Below are 18,659 nucleotides of genomic sequence, written 5' to 3' on the forward strand. Positions count from 1 at the left end.
GGATTCGCCTCGCCCTCTGACGGACACCTGCTGCTGCTTCTACCTTTGCGTTAAGCTTTCGTCACCCGCCCCGCGCCGCGCTTTGTTTGGCTTGCGTTGGAGGCCCCGGCCCCGCCTCCCGCCTCCCGCCTCGCTCCTACTTGTCGGGAGCCAATGGGACGCCTAGTTCGGGGTCCCGGGGCGGGGAGTGCCGGCGCGCTCAGCTGGGCCCGCGCGCTGCGTCCTGCCCCGCCCCCTCGGCCCGGCGCAGGGTGACGAGGAAGCGGAACCGCCGCAGTCAGGACCCCATCGCGGCTCGCTCTGCGGCCCAGCGCGGGGCCAGGGGCGACGGCGGAGCGGCTCCGGCCGGGGGTGTTGAGGCCCAACGGGGAGCCGGCGGTGCCGGGACCGCGGCTGCGGTTTCGGAGGAGCCTGGGGAAGAGAGGTCGCCTCCCCGGCCGAGAGCAGGGCTGCTGCCGTCAGCAAAGCTGGGAGGGCCGCTGGGGTCCGCGGTGGTCATAGGGCGCGCCGGCCTCCTCCCGAGCTGGCGGGTCTGGGGTGCAGCCTGGGGGTGCCTGGGGCTGCGGGTGCTGGAAAATCCGAGGCAGCCGCCGGTGGGAGAGCTGGAGCGCGGGGGCTGCACGGCGGCATTGATGCGGCAGGTAAGACGTGGGGCGGGGGGTAGCGGAGGGGTGGTGGGGGAGAAACGGCGCCTTGGGCCCCCGCGGGGTGTGCGTGTCCCTGGGGGGACTGGCTCGGCCCGCCCCGGCCCAGCTGTCCTGTCCGGGCCGTCCATCAATGGGGTGCAGCGGCGCTGGGGTCTGCGGGGAGCTTTACGGCATAGAAAGCACCTCCTCTGAGGGGCGGTGGGCTTTTGTAGGAGGCAGGGTGACGGGACTGCGACTAAGTACGAAGGTCTAGAGGACCAAAGCAGAGAGGCTGAGAAGATTTTCCCTTTGGAAAAAGAAAGAAAAGCAGAGGCAACGTGAAAACAAAAGGCAACTGAAATGGGTAAACTGGGTATGGGGCACTGCCAGAGGGTTTAGGCAGGATACTGTAAGGAGCTAGCTGTTGGGAAGTGGGGCAGATACTGGGATTTGCTACTCTAGTCTTGCAAGTAACTGTCCCCAAGATGTGTTTCTTTGCTATCCCCTTATTAATTGTTGGGGGATGCCAGTGGATGCATCGTTTAATTTGTGGTAATAAAACTAAACTTGAAATCAAGGAGATTTAAGCTTTACTTAAGTGAAATTTTTGAGGACAGATTGTCAATTGGAAGATTTCTGTACTCAAAATAACTGAAAACACTGCAATTTTTGTCATGTGGAGAACAAGTTTGTTTTTGTAATTAGGGACCTGTCAGATGAATAGTTCACCAAATTCTCATGAGAGTTAGATCTACAGTTCAAATCAGTTTATTGAGCATTTGCAAAGAATGGAACATTGCCCAACATAATTCTGAATTGGTAGATTCGATGGTTTAGCTGAAAATCATTAGAGGGAAAAGTATAATTTTAATAGTAGAAATACAATACATAAACTGTAATCACACAAATTTGTACACCATATAATGCTGGTGCATCTTGTTTATTTTAAACCATGTTATTCTGGTGTCAGCATAATCCATAGTAATTCCATTCTTTATTTGTGATATTCAGAATTTCCTTCTTTTGTTGGTTTTTATCTTTTCCCTTAACTAAAGTTGGACTGTGGCTCCTGCTCTGGTGATAATGGCAGCTGCATTGCAACTGCTACTTCTTTCTGTTTTGCTCTAAGTGGTTTCTTTCTTGGAAGTTGACTTCTTTTAGATATGGTGTCAGTAATATTCTTACACTCTTTAAGAAAAAAAAAAAAAAAACAGTTGTTGGGTTTTAGCAGATAATAGGATTTAATGCCTTAGGCTTTTGCGTGTGTATCTGGCGTTTTGTTTCAAGTATTAAAAAAAAAAAGCCTTTAGAATTGAGAGGATTTATGAAGTTAGACACAGAGTGAGCAGTTGTACCGGTGGCCGGTCCAAATGTCAGATTTGGAATTAAAGTTGTTCAGCGATGCCTCTCGGAAAGTCCAGGAGTGGTCCTCTAGCAAACTTTCTTGCTTGGCCAAGAGGTCACAGCATTGCTGTGAGTTGCACGGTCCTCGTTGAGGTGAAGGGGGAAAAGCTGATGCAGATGCCTGCAGAGCTTGTTGCCCTTCAAATTAAAATAAATAAATAAATAAAGGGGGTCACCTTAATTTAAACAACAAAAAAAAAATGCTGGCAGCTGCTGTCAGAGCCAGCCAGAAGTTGTTGGCTGCGGGGAGCCAGGCCTTCTCCTGGTGCGGGTCGGTCTGCAAAGGCCGGCGGTGACAGGCGCCCGGCCCGCGGCGCGATGCTCTTCGCAGAGAAGGCAGCCGGGCTTGGGGTTGCCCCGCGGGGAGCAGCGGAGAGGTCCCGGGGCTTTGATGGGGGTGGGGGCGGAGGGGAAGCTGGAAATCTCGGTTGCCTCGGCCAGTCCCAGCCCAGAGACACACACACGCACACAGAGGAGGAGAAGCCGCTGCCGCCGCCGTATCTAGGAATATGAATCGCCCCCCCGCAGCAGGTCAGATCACCTCGGCTCCATGGTGAGGAGAAAGAAGAGCCCCCCTGGGCCCGAGGAGCCGCGGAATGGGTAGGATGGGGGGCGAGCAGCCGGCCCGGCCCGGCCGCACTGCCCTGCTCCGCTCCACCGGGCTTGGCGGCTGCCTTTCCTCTCAGCGGCTGTCGAGCGCTTCCACACGCCCGAGTTTGGCTGGGCGATTTCTCCGCCAAAGGCGCCCCGAACCCCTTCGGGAGGGTGTCGGAGGGCTGTCGGGGGAGCCCGGCTGCCTTTTGGGCCGGTTTTGGGGGGGTGGCCGGCGGGCCTTTCCCCCTCCCGCCCTCGGCACAGGTTGTTGGGTCGGGACAGCAAACGAAAGGGGATTTAGTAACAAACAACGGCGGCCATGTTGAGAGGAATTTCTGCAGCTAAACTTCTCCCCTCTCAGCCCAGGGATTTCTGTCCCTCTCTGGGGGGCTCCCTGGCCTGACTTCGTGCCCCCCTCTTTTCTTTCTCTCCTCCCCAACAGGATGACAGTGAAACTGGGAGAGAGCAGCAGGGAGGAAGGGGTGAAAAAGCTGGGCAAAAGAGCAGGAGGAGATGAGGAGTCCCTGGAAGAAGAAGGGGCAGGAGGAGGAGGAGAGGCAGCTCCAGGCAGCAGCAGCACAAAGAAAGAAGAGAAGATTATTAACAACAACACTAACAGCAGCCCCCCACCGAACCCCAGCTTATCGCAGGCCCCGGCCCCCCTCCAGCCCTCCCACAGCCAGGACCAGCATCATTTTCTCAGGTCCAGTGTCAGACCTCAGAGCAAGAGGCTGAAGAAGGATTCCCAGGCATCTTCTTCAGTTGGCAGCAGTACTGCTGCAAAAGGCAAAGGTACTGTATTTTGGCACCCTTAAAACACGCAGGCAAAGGGGGTGGCAAGGGGGGGGAGAGTCACCTGTGGGCTTGGGGGTTGTCATTCTCTTCCTGTAGATGCCATCTTTTGTTTGTTTTTGGGGAAGGTGTTTTGGGGCTTGTCCCAAGGCTTCAGCTTCTCTGCTGCCCACTATCCTTGTTGCGCTTGCAGAAATGGGGGGTTTGAATGTGTATCGGGAGGAGGAAAAAAGTCTCTTTTATTGAAGCAAACCTTTAATTTCATCTCTCTTGAGTTTTAGGAAATTCCTGTATTTTGGTTAGGAGACTGTAGCTAGCTGTGTAATCAGGTGGCTGCACTCTGAATTCTGTTCTTGGATAATAACAAAATATTCACTGGGTGCTAGTTAAAAAAGGGAAAAAACCAACCCACAAGACATTGGTGATTCCCCCAATTATTTTCATGACCGCTTTACCCAAATAACTATTTTGAAAACAGCTATGAAATACACGTATTGACATATTTGTTTCTAAGGTTTTGTGAGTCCTACATTACTGTTTCAGAACAGTTTGGGCATTTCCATGTAATCTGAGTTTTTAAGACTGTTGTGTATACATCTGAATGTCTGTATATACATACATACACATGCTTTTTCACTTTTGCATTGTAGATAAGAACTTGATTTTTTTCAAAGCTGTTTCTTACTTGAGTAGCTAGATGACAGCAAGGATATTTGAATATCTTGCTGCTATTGTCTGTGCTCAGCAGTTACTGGATGACACCTGGCACTGTAGTTGAGCTATACTTAAGACTAATTTTGGATATCTTGTGCAAAAGTACTCAAGTGTTATTTTCTGTTAATTTTTGAGAAAAACAACTCTCAGAGATTCTTCAACATTTGAAATAACAAAGTTTACTCTTGTCTGCTAAAACAAAATAAAACTCCATGTAGCATAAATGTGTCTTGGAGATTACCTCACTCTTTGGTCCGTTACAGTGGTATGCACATGCTGGACATTAGGTAAACATTACAAATTTTTATAGTTTTGTGTTACAGTGATAAAGCAGTGCAAATTGTGGTATTTTAGTTATTGCAATATCACAAAAAAATTCTTTAACTCAGTTGTTTGACAGTTAGTTTATATAATTGACTAAAGTATTTTTTAATACCTTAGGAAGTCCCCTTTAATCTCTTAACCTTTCTGTTTTAAGTGAAAAACTCCAATGTGTGATGTTGGAGGGTAGAGCAGAAAGGCATACGTAATTTTTCTCCCAGTTGCATTAAACCGAATAAACAGATGGAATACCCGGGAGTGTTTAGCTACAGATAATTATTTCACGGGTTGTAAGTAGTATTAAATGCAAGGAGCTGTTGCTTTTGAATACACATTGTCCATGATTGACAAGCTGGATATATGCATTTGAAATTATTCCATTGCTTTGAAAGTGTATACACATGTGAACAAAATGCATGTATCTTTGTGCATGTGTATATTCATGTTTGTATATTTGTACATAAACATTCATTTCCAATTTTAGAGCAGCAGAACAATTTAACTAGGTGTATCGGCACAATTGAAAAGCAAACTTCGTTTATTTTGCAATTCAAATTCCAAAAGAACTGTAATTATATACAGAATGGAGAATACTATTTCAGTAATCAGTCATAGATAGTGCTTGTAATCACTGTACCTGACTATGCTGTCACGTTTGGGGAAACTTCTTAAATCATTGGAGGTGACAGTTGGTGGTAGAATTATTGTTATGCTTGCACTTTTTGAATAGTATGATCAGCCACAGCTCTGCCTGGCTAATTTTGATGTGAATATGTTACAGCTGATTTCTCTGATACAGTTGAGATTATAACTATCAGGTCTTGGAGAACAGAGCCACAGAATGGGTTCCTTTCTAATTTGAGTTCTTTACATTCAGGAATGTATACTGAGAGGTTTTCCAGGCTTGTCTGAATTTTCCCTCATGCAATGTCTTGTTATCAGAATCTATAGGGCTTTGCATTCTGAATGAAGTGTCTCACCGAGCTAGCTTCCAATAGGGAAATAATGGAAGGGTGAAGATTACTAATAAAGATTGGACTTAAATCCTTCCACCTGCTGTCCCACCAGCTTTCTCCTCCCCCTGTAAGTGTAAAATTGGTAAAAAGCTAAAATGCATGTGCTTTGGATCAGCTCTGAAAACTGGAAGCTTTTCCATTTTGCATGTCACAGTCAAGGTGATAGCTGCAAGGGTAATTTTAACATTGGCCAGCAGGAGTGTCTAGTTCACACTTATACTCGGTCCAGTGAAACCAGAAACTTGTTTTTGTCATGGTCTTTCAGTAATGCTATGTAGCCCTTAAAATTTTATTAAAGTGGTCCTGCTTTTAGAATCTGTGTATTCTAAACTGAAAACTCTTTTAAAGGATATTATTGAGGAGTGTAATCAATAAACTTAAATTCTTTCAAATTGTAGTTACTCAGCAGGCATTGGTTTGTCCTAATCATGTCTTTAAAAAAGTTTTGAAAATAGTATTTTTTTTTCTGTCTGTTGCAGATCCCTTTTTACTTTTGGCATTTGTGCTTTTAGGATGCTTCATTGTAGCAGACAAATTATTGATTAAGTAAACTTCACTGTAAACTGTAGGAAGAGTTTGCCCACTCAGCAGCTGCTGACTTTTCGACTTCACCTTACTATGGTTCAGGGAAGATTGTTAATAATAATTCTCAAATTCTGCCTAGTAGAATATATAAATGTATTGCTAATTTTCAGATTACCCTGACATAATCTTTAATTGCATCGTTGGATACTGTCTCTTGCCTTTTGTGTACTGAGTTGCACTTTTGAGTTTAGGGCAAAAATGGCATAGAAAGTAGCATAGTAAAATGAAGTGTGACAACTGTTTCACTTCAAAAAGCCAATCCATTTTGAATTGCTGAAAGGTTTATTAAATTTCCTGTACAAATATCTAAATCTATGCTTTTTTTTTTTAGAAGAATTATTATCTTATTTTCAAATATTGGTCATCATTTTATTGTATTTTCAAGTTCGTAACTTACACCTCAGCTAACACATGCCTTTTGAATTACGAATGCTTGGAAGTAAGTCTTAAAGTAACTTGCCTGAAGTCAGAGGAGGAACTTGAAGGAATGGTGGTGATTGGTGGCAGTTTATTATGAGAGTTCAAAAGCAGGGAGCTTCATTGTGGGAGTGGAAGCAGATCGATATAAGGTTGCTGAAAAAGAGGGATTTCTGAGAGTTTACTTCTCAAATACAAACACACCACATGGTTGCTGAGCAGAGGTTTTAAGGTGTATTTTGGGGCTTTTTTCCGTGAAGCGAGAGTGGTTTGAATATGCACGTGTATGTTGTGACCACATTGGTAAAAGCAAACGCAGAATACATTGCCATCATGTGCTGTAGATTTAGTCTGAAATAGAGTAGAGCATTCCCATTTCTGTGTTTTTGTCCATTTTCCGAATGCAGAATGAAGTCAGGAGGAAATAGTAACAAAGTCTAACAATGATGAGCTGAACCTTGAAGATGTCTTTCATGCTGTTGCTCTAGATTTATTCTTAAAGTGTGTAGAATGGCCCAAATAAGTATTTGGATTTGTTTTGTAGTAATAAGCAGTTCTTTCTTGAAAAAAGAATTACTCAGCTGAAATCATTAATTGAATTAAAATGTTCCATCTTTTGACATTGTATAAAACTTGCTAGAAAGCAGTCCAGTTTGTTTCAGCCCACCAAAGTTGCATGTCCCGTAGCATGTGGATTAAATTAACCACTGTCTTCTCCTGTGGAGAGGATGTATATACCAAGGTACCCGATGTATGTACTTATGATATGATTTTATTGTATCTTCCCAAATTTGTATGCTGCAGAATGTATTGTAGCCTTCATTTCAAATGTCATTCCTCCAGCATTATTTCTCTAGGTCATGAATGACTGTTTAAAAACTACTGGTGTGGTCCCTTTTTCAATATTCTCCTTAATTCTGTCCGTCTTGTTTACAGTTGGTTCTTCTCCTTCCATCCTACCCTGACATGCTTTCATTCATTCTTTGTTCTCTGGTTTACCCCAGTTCTCCTTCTTTTCCTTTGTAAGTGGCTCAGGACCAGAACTCCGCAGTATGTCATCACACACCAGAAGAGGAGCATTTTTTTTTCACATGCAGTAGGTACTGAACTTTGAAAGGTGCCTGCCTGCAAGGCTGCACAGCCACATGGTTTAGATGGAACTTCGTACTAGGCTTTATGGGTGTTTTCTAATGGAGCAGCAAGAGAATAATGATTTACTGGAGATGGGGGAATAACCAAATTTATAATAAACCATGTTTATTTTTTACAGCTATGCTTGGTTGGCTCAGATAGTCCTGCATTTGATGTATTATGTATTAAATACATACTGTCCGTAGAAAAGCAAGCCTTCAGTATAGTTTTGTTTGTAGACTCCTGTTGATAATTGACACTGTGTATCTTTAAACACATTCAACTACATCTTGGTTGTGCAAATCTTCTAAATAATAAGAGGTAGAAGAAAGTAGACTAGTCCGTACCCTTATAGGACAGTTAACTGTTGTGTTTAAAACTTTGGATGGTAATTCATAACAAGAACGCTATATGGTATAACCACGCAATATGGCACAAGCTGTCCCAGACTTATCTTTCTTAGGAGTCCATGCTATTTACTTTGGAGGCATACGAGGTAGAAACTTGTTTTCCACTTACAATGTTAGTACTCAAACAGAAGCATTGACTTGCAGGGAATGTGTCTGTCTCTCTCCCTCTCTTGTCTGCATTCTCTTCTCAGCTATTTGTATTCTCTTCTCTTCTTGTTCTTGGAGATGAAAGCAAATTGGATCCAGACTGCAGCTTTGTTGGGTTGTCCTTCCATAGAGCAAGCGGCTTCACTTAAATTCCTAAAGCACATACTTTTTATGGGATCACCTGATTAATTTCTTCACTCAAGTATATGATGTAGTATCTGCCATTACAAAGATATGTGCTTAGAAATGGGGCTCGTTTACCAAGCAATCAGAAAGAAAGTTTGGACATTTGTCTTTGATTGCTTTTTCATTAAAATTGAGGAGTAAATGCTCATTGAGGAATGCTCTGCCATGAGAATAGCAGAATGCATTCGAAGCTTTCTGGAAGGTATAGGTCATAGCACCTTACCCAACTCTGTTGGCAGCAGATGTTTTGATGTACATGTCATAAGACTGCTGAGCACTATTGCACCTTTGGGAGAACAAAATAGTCACTCAAAGGTATTTTCTGGTATGGCCTCTTTAACAGCAGTCTTTACCAAAACTACTTTTGAAGGCGATCTTGTGTAGTTTAGCCTTGTTATTGGCTCCTATAGAATGCAAAAGAGAAGAAGGAATATTCTGAAAGAAACTCTGGCATGTTACAAGTTGCCATTCACATCCTGCGCTTTGGAGAGCAAGTTTAAAGTCCTAGCACTCCACATTTGGCCTGTGGCATGCAAGAGTCTGTGAAAGTACCATCTCATTTATAAAGGTATTCCCTGATAGATGTTCCACCTACAGTTGACTGGTAACTCCTGAAGAAGTTGAGATTTTGCCAGCTAAGCCTGTAGAACACCAATAACAGAACCAGCCTGTGTGTTGAGATACATGGGTGTAGTGGGGATTAACCCTCTGAATTCCAGCTACTGTGGATGTGGAATCTGTCATAGAAGATATGAATCAGCTGGCACATAAGAGTTGACATTGGAAAATTGAAAATCTCACGCAGTAAGATTGAAAGGATGAATTTATGGGGTGTAATTTAATGATGTATGACTATTTTTACTTCTGCCTTTTATCCTGAATTGGTTTATAATACCATGTTTTAGAATGTACTGCATTCCATTGCCTGACCAAGATCCAGTGAACTCTAGAGTGGGTTGTGGTAAACCAATGATAAATACTACCATGCACGGTAGTAAGAGGGTTTATGCGAAGAGATGATACAGCAAACTCCTTTATTCCTGGAAGAATTAAATAGCTTATAAGATCTCTGTAGAGGTGACAGGATGTTAAAATTTTTAGATCTTCATATACGATGCACTAAATAATTGTCTGGATAATAATTTGTTTGTGCTTAAAACAAGAAAGACTGTGATAAACTTCCCAGGACTAAAGTTTGTCTTGTAGAATAGTAAGCATATATAACGGAACAAAATAACAATTATGAGCTATGTATCCTTTGTAGAAGTTGGATCAGTGAAGTCCTTAGTGTGTCCTCAACAGAACTGTTCTGTTCATTTAATCTTTTACTTACAACTAAGAGGAAATCTACTGAACTTTATAGTCTTACTAGAATTTAAAGTCCTCACTGATACTTTTGCTTCTTATGCTTTTTAATAGTTAAAATTTAATGTGTACCAAGTATACTATACAATCTTTAGAAAATCCTTGATATGATCTGAACTTCAGGCAGCTGACTTCAGGTTTTTAGTTGAGTATGTATACAGTGATGTAAAAAAACCCACCACCACACCCCCCCCAAACCCAAACAAAAAACAACCACCCAACAAATAAACAAACAAAACCCCCAAACCCCGCATTCGTGGTTCCTCTAAATGATGTCTCAGAAAGTTAGATTTCTGTTATCAGTATAGTAACTCTGGAATATAATCCTGTAGCTGTCTTTTGATAAAGGACATCTTTTGCATTATGATCTAATAGCAACAGAAGATTGTACATTGAGATTGAGGACTGATGTGTTTGAGTTCCCCTTTCTTGACTGAAGATTTTTAAATATTAAGATCTGTATTTCTTCACCATGCAAATTGTGATATTCCAATCTCACACTTGCAGAATAAAGAAGCAATTCTGTGTCTTAAAATTGTTGGTTTTCTTCTCAGCCATCTATTAAGTGTTCAGGTTTTTCTAATGTTTTCTCTTTTTTTGAAAGGATTTGCCTTCACAGTAACAATTAAATAGCTTAACTTTCAATTATTTTATCAGTGGCTGATGAAGGCTTTAGAAAATAGAGAAGCTGTTTATTTGAGAAGTTGTTTTTAAGTGCGTTTTCTTCTAGATATCTAATTGTTTTGCCTTACATGCTTCCCTGTAGTGACAGTAATTTTATTGAAAAGGATCAAATAATCATTCCTAGAAATAAAAGAAACAGTAACCTTAAAATGGTCATGATACCATATTTTATATCAAGTAAATATTTATTGTATGCAGGAAAAAATGTACTTTCACGCATCTTGCTCTCTTCCAAATTTGGTTTCAAATGTTCTTTGTTACTTGAACAAACAGCTTTTTTAAGTTTTGGAGCAATATGGTTTTGTCATCCAAAGGAATTAATTTCAAATTGCGACTGAAGAGTTACATACATTTACATAGAAGTCTTTCACATCTCTAAAGCATAATGAGCCTATAACAGTTGATTCTTCTGATACTCTTTTTTTTTTTTTTTTAAATAATAATGGGGTTATCAAACTGGGATATCCCTGTTCTTGAATGAGAGAGAGATGCATGTATGTACATATATATATATATATAAAAAAACACTGACTTTGTCAAGTAAACTGCTTCATGTAGTTGAATTTTAAAAGATAACAGAAGTTTTCAAGCCTACATATGAAAGAGAACTGTGCTAGTGTGTATAAAAGCTTGGGAAACTAGTTGGGACTGCTGTATTCTACAAGCTGGATTTATAAGCAATAAACTAAGGGAAGCCAATTTATCATGAGATAAAAGACAAAACATAAAGGATGATAACCAGAAAAATGGAAACGAAATAAGCATTTTTTTTATAAGGAGCGATGTATGTTTAATGTTAAAAGGCTTCTGTTTTACTAAGTACACACCTGCATTGATAAGGGCAGTCAAATCTTAAGTAATACTTCTTAGCAGAATTGAAGAGTATATTTTAGAAATGTAAGTTACTGAGAATGGTTACACTTTCATGGAAAAAAATGAGTGCACTTTTTGGGAGGTCTTCCTGGTTTCTGCATTAACATTCTGATAATCGGTTACAGTGTCAAACCAAGCATGATGTTTGCTTTGATTTCTGTTGTGAATAAATCACAGATTTAAGGTTAGTTTATAATGTTTTTGCTGATTAAAATGTCTTTGAAAGACTAGTAGTTTCAGAGGTGATCTTAAAAAAAAAAAAAAAAAAAAAAAACCAAAAAGGAAAGAGCCTTTTTCTTCTTAATTAAGTTGAGGGAGTGGAATTTTACCGCATTATATGTAGCTCTTACCTTCTTGCAGTTCTCCATCCCATTTTCTTCTCTGTCCCCCACTTGTATAAACAGCAAATTCTTAGTTGCATCAGGCTTTATTCTCATTTTACTATTTCCAGTCTTTGTGGGTATTTTTTCTGACCCATGTTTTTTTGACTGCCAATAACTGACAAAGGTACAGTCAAGATTACACTTCTGTGCCTTTTTCCAAAAGCCACACCAGGATTTGGGGAAGGAGAAGGAGTTGGGACTTGCCATTCTTGGGATACCTTGAATTATCCTAGGTGGGCTAAGTGTCAGAGACAGTGCTCTTTATACTGAGGATCAGATTCTTGAGAATGGTGATCCGTTATCATGTGATGCACTAAAGTAGACATCTTTCAGTCCTTTCATTACCACAGTTGTTTCAGAGGCAGTAGGCTCAAGACCAAAGACAAGGATATGAAATTACATATATTTTCTCATGGTTGTTAGTTTGCTTTGTTGGTCACATCAATGTTCAGCATTGCTCAGGAGTTCTGCTCAGCTGCAGAGGGGCAACTGCAGAGCACACCAGTGCATAAGTATCAGAGAGTGTGTTGTTTTTTAGAGGTTGTTTTGGTATATTCCTGCTTATCTGTCTTATGTCTGGAAATGCAAGACTAAGCCATTGAAACCTTCCCCTTGTTTTTTGCTCTTTGAGATTTTATTTCTTTAAAAATACCCTGTTATTTGCTTATTGTGTTTCAGTGAAGTATCTTGAAAAAAACCTGATATAGATGGGAGTGGTGAAAAAGGAGGAAATTCTGAGTTCCTCACTTATCTCTATCCATGAATCCCCCTGTTGGTTTGATATTCACTCTGGTCATGTTTTTTTGCAGCAGCAGATAATGGAGGGACTGCATCTAGTGGCACATCAGGAATTCCTCCCAGCAATCCTGCTGGGAATTCCAAGTCAGCAGCAAGGAACTTGGGCTCCTCAGCTGGAGAGAAGGAGGAAGGAAAGAAGGTCAGACGGCAGTGGGAATCATGGAGCACAGAGGACAAAAATACTTTCTTCGAGGGACTGTATGAGGTACGTGTAGAGGAGAATAACAAGCTTAGATGGTTCATTTAATATGTGGATATTCCTGAAGAAGATTGATTCAGTTGAGATTTGCAGGAGCAAAATGCAGACGTACACCTACGCATTTGTGCATATAGAATCATAGAATCGTTTAGGTTGGAAAAGACCTTTAAGATCATCCAGTCCAACCATTAACCTAGTGCTACCAAGTCCACTACTAAACCAGTTAAGGGTAGAGTAATAATTTCATGTTTCTTGGCTTAGTGGCTGGCTTATTTCTTAATGAAAGTAAAGCTAGGAATCATTAAGGTTGGAAAGGATCTCTAAGATCATCAGTCCAACCATCAGCCCAGCACCACCGTACCTACTAAACCATGTCCCAAAGTACCACATCTACATGTTTTTTGAACACTTCCAGGGATGGTGACTCCACCACCTCTCTGGGCAGCCTGTTGCAATGCTTCACTACCCTTTCTGTGAAGAAATTTTTCCTAATATCCAATCTAAGCCTCCCCTGACACAACTTGAGGACATTTCCTCTTGTCCTATCACTAAGTTACCTGGGAGAAGAGACCAACACCCACCTCACTACAACCTCCTTTCAGGTAGTTGTAGAGAGCGATAAGGTCTGCCCTGAGACGACTCTTCTGTATAGACACATATGTGTCTATACAGTTAGCTATAAACCAGCTGTTAAAGCCACATTTCAAAAGTGTCAAGCTTTTTTTTGTTTTGAAATACACAGGAAATATTTGTGAGTTTTATTCATGAGTGTTTATAGTAATTTAAATCATCTTTCAATCATGGTTCTGTTTCAAATGAGAAAATAATGTCCCCATCTCAACTTTAAAAGGCAACACACACTGTAATATTAGCAAACAAGAAAATATGCTCTATTCTAATAAGACTTGTAGGCACTGTGTTTAGTCTTTGACAGTGAAAAGGTTGGTACTAGGACTGAGAGACAAAGAAACGTTAGATCATCTTATCTTTTCTCTCGTATGATGTATACGATGTATTCCTCATGGTCTTGTTCTGATGATTATTTTAAGAGCACTTCTGTTACGAAAACACATACTAAAGGTGAAAACAAAATAAGTAGTGGTTGGTTTCCTTTGCAGGCATCTTTTTAAAAATATTTAGCTCCTCTGACTTGCAGCAATATTCATGGGAATCGTTTCATTTTTAAGTCCCTTCATCACTCAAGGGAAATTTTTTTTTTATTGGTTTTTTTTTGAATGCTGAGGAAAAAGTTCAAAAATTTGCTCTAAGATGGATTTGGGACTCTGGTCCCTCACTTCCATTCATTTTGTGTCACTACCTTTCAAAAGAGGTTTTCACACTTTGTATTTAAATCAGTTCCAACCTTTTTTGAATACTAAGAAATTTTGTGATAGCAAGAGTTCAGGGATAATGTATATAAAATTAAATTTCCTTCTTTTGAACTCCAAAAATTTTATAGGAGTTGGCTAGTTTTAAAGGGACACTTAGGTGTCTTATTTTTATTTTTATCCTGAGAATAAACTTTCGAATAACCAACAGTGTAAAATGTGTTTTCTGTAAGAAGTTTTTATGTTAATTTTTTAAAAAATACAATATTTTCCTTCATTATTTGAAACTCAAATTTTGTAATCCTAATAACTGCAACATGAAATTTACTGTAAATAAAAGTGAAGCTGTTAAATATAATAGGCTTTTCATTCACCCTGGTCAGAAATGGAGGTAGGAGGGAGAGGGGGAAAATGCAGAGGAAAGTAAAGAAAGCTAAATGGGAATGTCAGAGTTTTCAGTTCTGCTACTTAGTACATTCATGAGTAAAGTTTTTTTTAAAGTTTGCTAGCAACTTACAGTTTTTATTTTGAAACAGTTCGAGAAATTGGAAAGTAAGTTATTTGGCATCTATAGCACATGTTATAAAATAAAGGAAACCAGCGTCATTCTTGTGCTGTTAAGTTCCAATACCCAAGAATTTTATGACCATTGAAATCTCATTTCCTACAAAGAACCCCAAAGTCCTTCATGTTGTTTGAGTTGTCTTATGACAAAACATAAGTTTGGTTTTGAGTATTTGGATTTGTTTTATTTATTCTTCAGCATGGGAAGGACTTTGAAGCTATCCAGAACAACATTGCCCTGAAATACAAGAAGAAAGGCAAACCAGCAAGCATGGTGAAGAATAAGGAACAGGTCCGCCATTTCTACTACCGCACCTGGCACAAGATCTCAAAGTACATTGACTTTGATAATGGTTAGTATGGAATGAACTAGGCTTAGTGTAGAGCTCACAGTCTTGTGAGGGTTGGAGTCCTGCCTTTTAGTGCCATCACGGAGGGTAGGAATGGTGAAGATGAGAAAATAAACACTGAACAGGATGTTTGTGAACATGTCTTATTTTCGATAGCATAGCCATACTGAGATTCACGTTTTTTGAAAAATACTTCTCAAAAACTGGTATTTGTATCACTTCTTTTATATCAATTCACCACACCATAATAAATGATTGTACTGTTAATACTGGGGAAAAGCCAGGTTCAAGGAAATGTTTTTCTGTTTTCAGGAACGCACCTTTGAGGACAGCTACCTAAATGTTAGTCAGGCGTGACTTCATCGAGCAAATTGACTCTTGCTATTCTTTTCCCTCTTCCCTAGCTTGTTGAATGGAAAGGAAATTGGGAAGTCATTTGAACTGCTAGTGGTGTTTTGTAACAATAATAGTAATATATGATCATTGATAATTGATTTTTATCAAATGCGTGCTATTCAGTAACGGGCAGTGAGAATTCAGGTCAATTCACAGGTAGCCTAATCTGAACAGCAGGTTAAAGAAATCTCTTGCAGAGTGAACAGATTTTACTGAGACCCAGTTCTTTTGACTTTTTTAAGGTATGAAGAATGTCAGTTCTCCTGTTAGCTTGTTGATCAAGTAAAGGTCTCTAGGGCTTTCCTATCCTTCTGATGCTGTATTCTAAGTTGCATAAATCATGGCAGTTTCATGGTGGTTGAATTTTTTGGTCTTTAAACAACTCTCTTTAACATCAGCAAAAGTTTGGATAGTCAATTCATCTACGTGATTTGTGGCCAGAGCCTCTCAAGTTAAAACTAACTCATTAATGAGAAATGGGTATGACTAGAAAAAAGCCAAAGGAAAGCAAGGATAGCATACAGTATAATCTCTCTGTGAAATTGTTTTGTCTGTTCCTGAGATTAGGTTATCTAAAGGGGGAGGTACACATCTGACACCTGTTACAAGGTGTATTTTTGAGTTCCTTTTTCAAAACAGGACAGCATTTTAAGATTAAACAAGCCATTAGTATTTTATTTAAAAACATATGTTATAGCAAACACAGTATGGAAGAACTTAAAAAAAAAAAGGTGTCATGGAGGAACTTCATCTGTTTTCTGGATAACATAAAGTTCTGTATCTATACTTAGAAGGTTTGAAATCTCATTGCTGTAGGAATTTAAGAATTAGTGCAGTAGTTTGATTAGCTTTAATATTGGTAGAAATATGTGTGTCTGGATTTTGATTTTAAATGAGTCTGCAAATCAAAGAGAACTGAATTCTTGATAAATAGACAATAAATATTTTCAACTGATTTGTAAACCACAAGACTGTCTTTTGGTGCTGTCATAGATATTTAGATCTATTAGCAATAGATAGTCCACGTTGTGTGTTGATGAGAAAGGAGAAAAAAAACCTTGTGAAGTTGAATAAAATGTGTGCAATTCTTCATATAAAAATTCAGAATCTAGAGTTTGCATTAAATCTCTAAGGCACATTAATGTGCAATGAAGACACTCTCTGTCTTCTGGAAAATTCAGACCTACTTCTTAATTTTCGTACAGGAGTTCTATATGCATTTTCTTGGGGGCATCTGGGCATTTCCTTCAGAACTTGTAAACAGTTAAGTGATACCAGAGTTAGCTTTATTATGAATTAGCTTTATTTTGCATATTGAACTGTTACATATTTGTTTCAACTCTGTGGAAGCTGCTTTGTTTTTTCTGTAATCTAAAAAACGTTGCATTTCCCAGATATTTAAATCACCAGAAGGAAATTGGTGAACCCATCTAATTATAGTGTTTCTTGAAACAGAACTTAGTCTTAACTTTGATGAGGTGTTTGTCTCATCATTGGAAATACAAATCATCTCATTTTCAGTGTTGAAATGAGTTATCTGCAATGTTGCTGTGTATGAATATCTACAATCTACATCTCACTTACACCTTTTCTGCTTTTCAGTGTTTTCTCAAGGGCTGAAAAAATCTTCCCTGGAGCTTTATGGCTTAATCTGCTATGGGGAGCTAAGGAAAAAGATTGGGGGCTGTGAGTATGAATGACTTAAAATTATTTTTATATGGTAGAATCAGAAGTGTCTACCCTTGAAGTTGGCAATGTCTAATACAGTTTCACTTTTGAGTTATTCAGAATTTGTGTTCATTGTATTCTATTGCAGTAATCTGTGGTATCGTTTTTTCATTAAATGTATTCTTATTTTTAAAGATCATCTTAGTCTGTTGCATTAGTCCCCTTTTTCTTTGACAGATTTCTTTAGCTTTTGCTATCTGTGGAATGCAGTGCATGTAATGCCCACAGATGGCAGGTAAATGTATATGCATCTTAGTTTATCTGTCTATGTTATTATTCTTGAAAACTGAGCAATTAAATGTGTAAATGATATCATTTACACCCACAATTATTTCTGTCTATGCAATCAAAATCTGGGATGGCACATTTTTCTAAGTCAGCCTCTAAATCTTTACTTACTGAACCCTGAAGATGAAAAAGCATTACAAATCATAATCAGAAATAACAACTTTACTGGCTAACCAAGATGCATTCTGACCTTGTCAATCCTGGAGGCTCGTTTTGTCTGTAAGGATGAGTGTAGACAGATGAGTATATGCCATGCCAATTCTCCCCCATTTTCTGGAAGTTGATTAGTTGCATTAGCAAGGTATCTGAGCTTAGGCTTAGTACCATGTTCATAGAATCATGGAATGGTTTGGGTTGGAAGGGATCTTTAAAGGTCATCTAGTCCAACCCCCTGCAATGAGCAGGGACATCTTCAAGTAGATCAGGTTGCTCAGAGCCCTGTCCAACCTGACCCTGAACATTTGCAGGGATGGGGCATCTACCACATCTGTGGGCAACCTGGTCCAGTGTTTCACCACCCTCATCATAAAAAAAATTTCTTCCTCGTATGTAGTCTGAATCTACCCTCTTTTAGTTTAAAACCATTACTCCTCGTCCTGTCGTAACAGGCCCTACTACAAAGTCTGTCCCCATCTCTCTTATAAGTCCCCTTTAAGTATTGAAAGGCCACAGTGAGATCTCCCCGGAGCCTTCTCTTCTCCAGGCTGAACAACCCCAACTCTTTCAGCCTTTCCTCATAAGAGAGATGTTCCATCCTTCTGATCATTTTTGTGGCCCTCCTCTGGACCTGTTCCAACAGCTCCATGTCTGTCTTGCGCTGGGGACCCCAGAGCTGGATGCAGTACTCCAGGTGAGGTCTCACCAGAGCAGAGCAGAGGGGCAGAATCACCTCCCTTGACCTGCTGGCCATGCTGCTTTTGATGCAGCCCAGGATACAGTTTGCATGGTCTTTATGGCTTCCAGACTAGACAGAGCTCTAATGTGGCTAGCTTGGAGAATGGGCAGAGGAACATGCACTATATGCGCTAGTCCATGCATGTATACCTTTTTATCTGTGTATTTTTTCATTTGTCCCCAAGCTTTTTGTAGAGTTAGTGTTGTATCATAATGCATCTTCTATTTTGTTTCATTTGTGAGACATGGAAAATCATCAAAATACTTTCACTTCTTTGTGAGTTCATACTAGTTGCAGAGTGCAAAAGAAAAGAAAGCTTTAATGAGTAGACATGTACAATTCCTAATAGAATCATGGTATTTTGGCAGATTTTTTTTGCTATATTATTTCCTCACTTGGGATTTTTATTGTAATGTGTCATGAACAAGACTGTTGTGGCTGTTCATACTGACTTTATTCTGTTTC

General features: G+C 40.0%; 1 protein-coding gene across 4 annotated transcripts in view; it reads left to right on the forward strand.

Annotated features, from left to right (window-relative positions):
- Positions 1-609: 609 nt before the first annotated feature.
- The window catches only part of CRAMP1 (cramped chromatin regulator 1), a 49,765-nt gene continuing 31,715 nt past the window's right edge, over positions 610-18,659 (forward strand). For 3 of the 4 annotated variants that reach the window (XM_075718611.1, XM_075718612.1, XM_075718613.1), the window contains exons 1-5: positions 610-641; positions 3,067-3,416; positions 12,458-12,651; positions 14,737-14,890; positions 16,886-16,969. In XM_075718611.1, coding sequence (XP_075574726.1) covers positions 3,068-3,416; positions 12,458-12,651; positions 14,737-14,890; positions 16,886-16,969 — 781 coding nt within the window. In that variant the 5' untranslated portion in view covers positions 610-641; position 3,067. Of the gene's footprint in view, positions 642-3,066; positions 3,417-12,457; positions 12,652-14,736; positions 14,891-16,885; positions 16,970-18,659 lie in introns of those variants that run through there. The other variant, XM_009483482.2, reaches the window with a different exon arrangement.

Source organism: Pelecanus crispus, chromosome 11 (genome assembly GCF_030463565.1).
Source record: "Pelecanus crispus isolate bPelCri1 chromosome 11, bPelCri1.pri, whole genome shotgun sequence".
NCBI classification, from domain to species: Eukaryota; Metazoa; Chordata; class Aves; order Pelecaniformes; family Pelecanidae; genus Pelecanus; species Pelecanus crispus.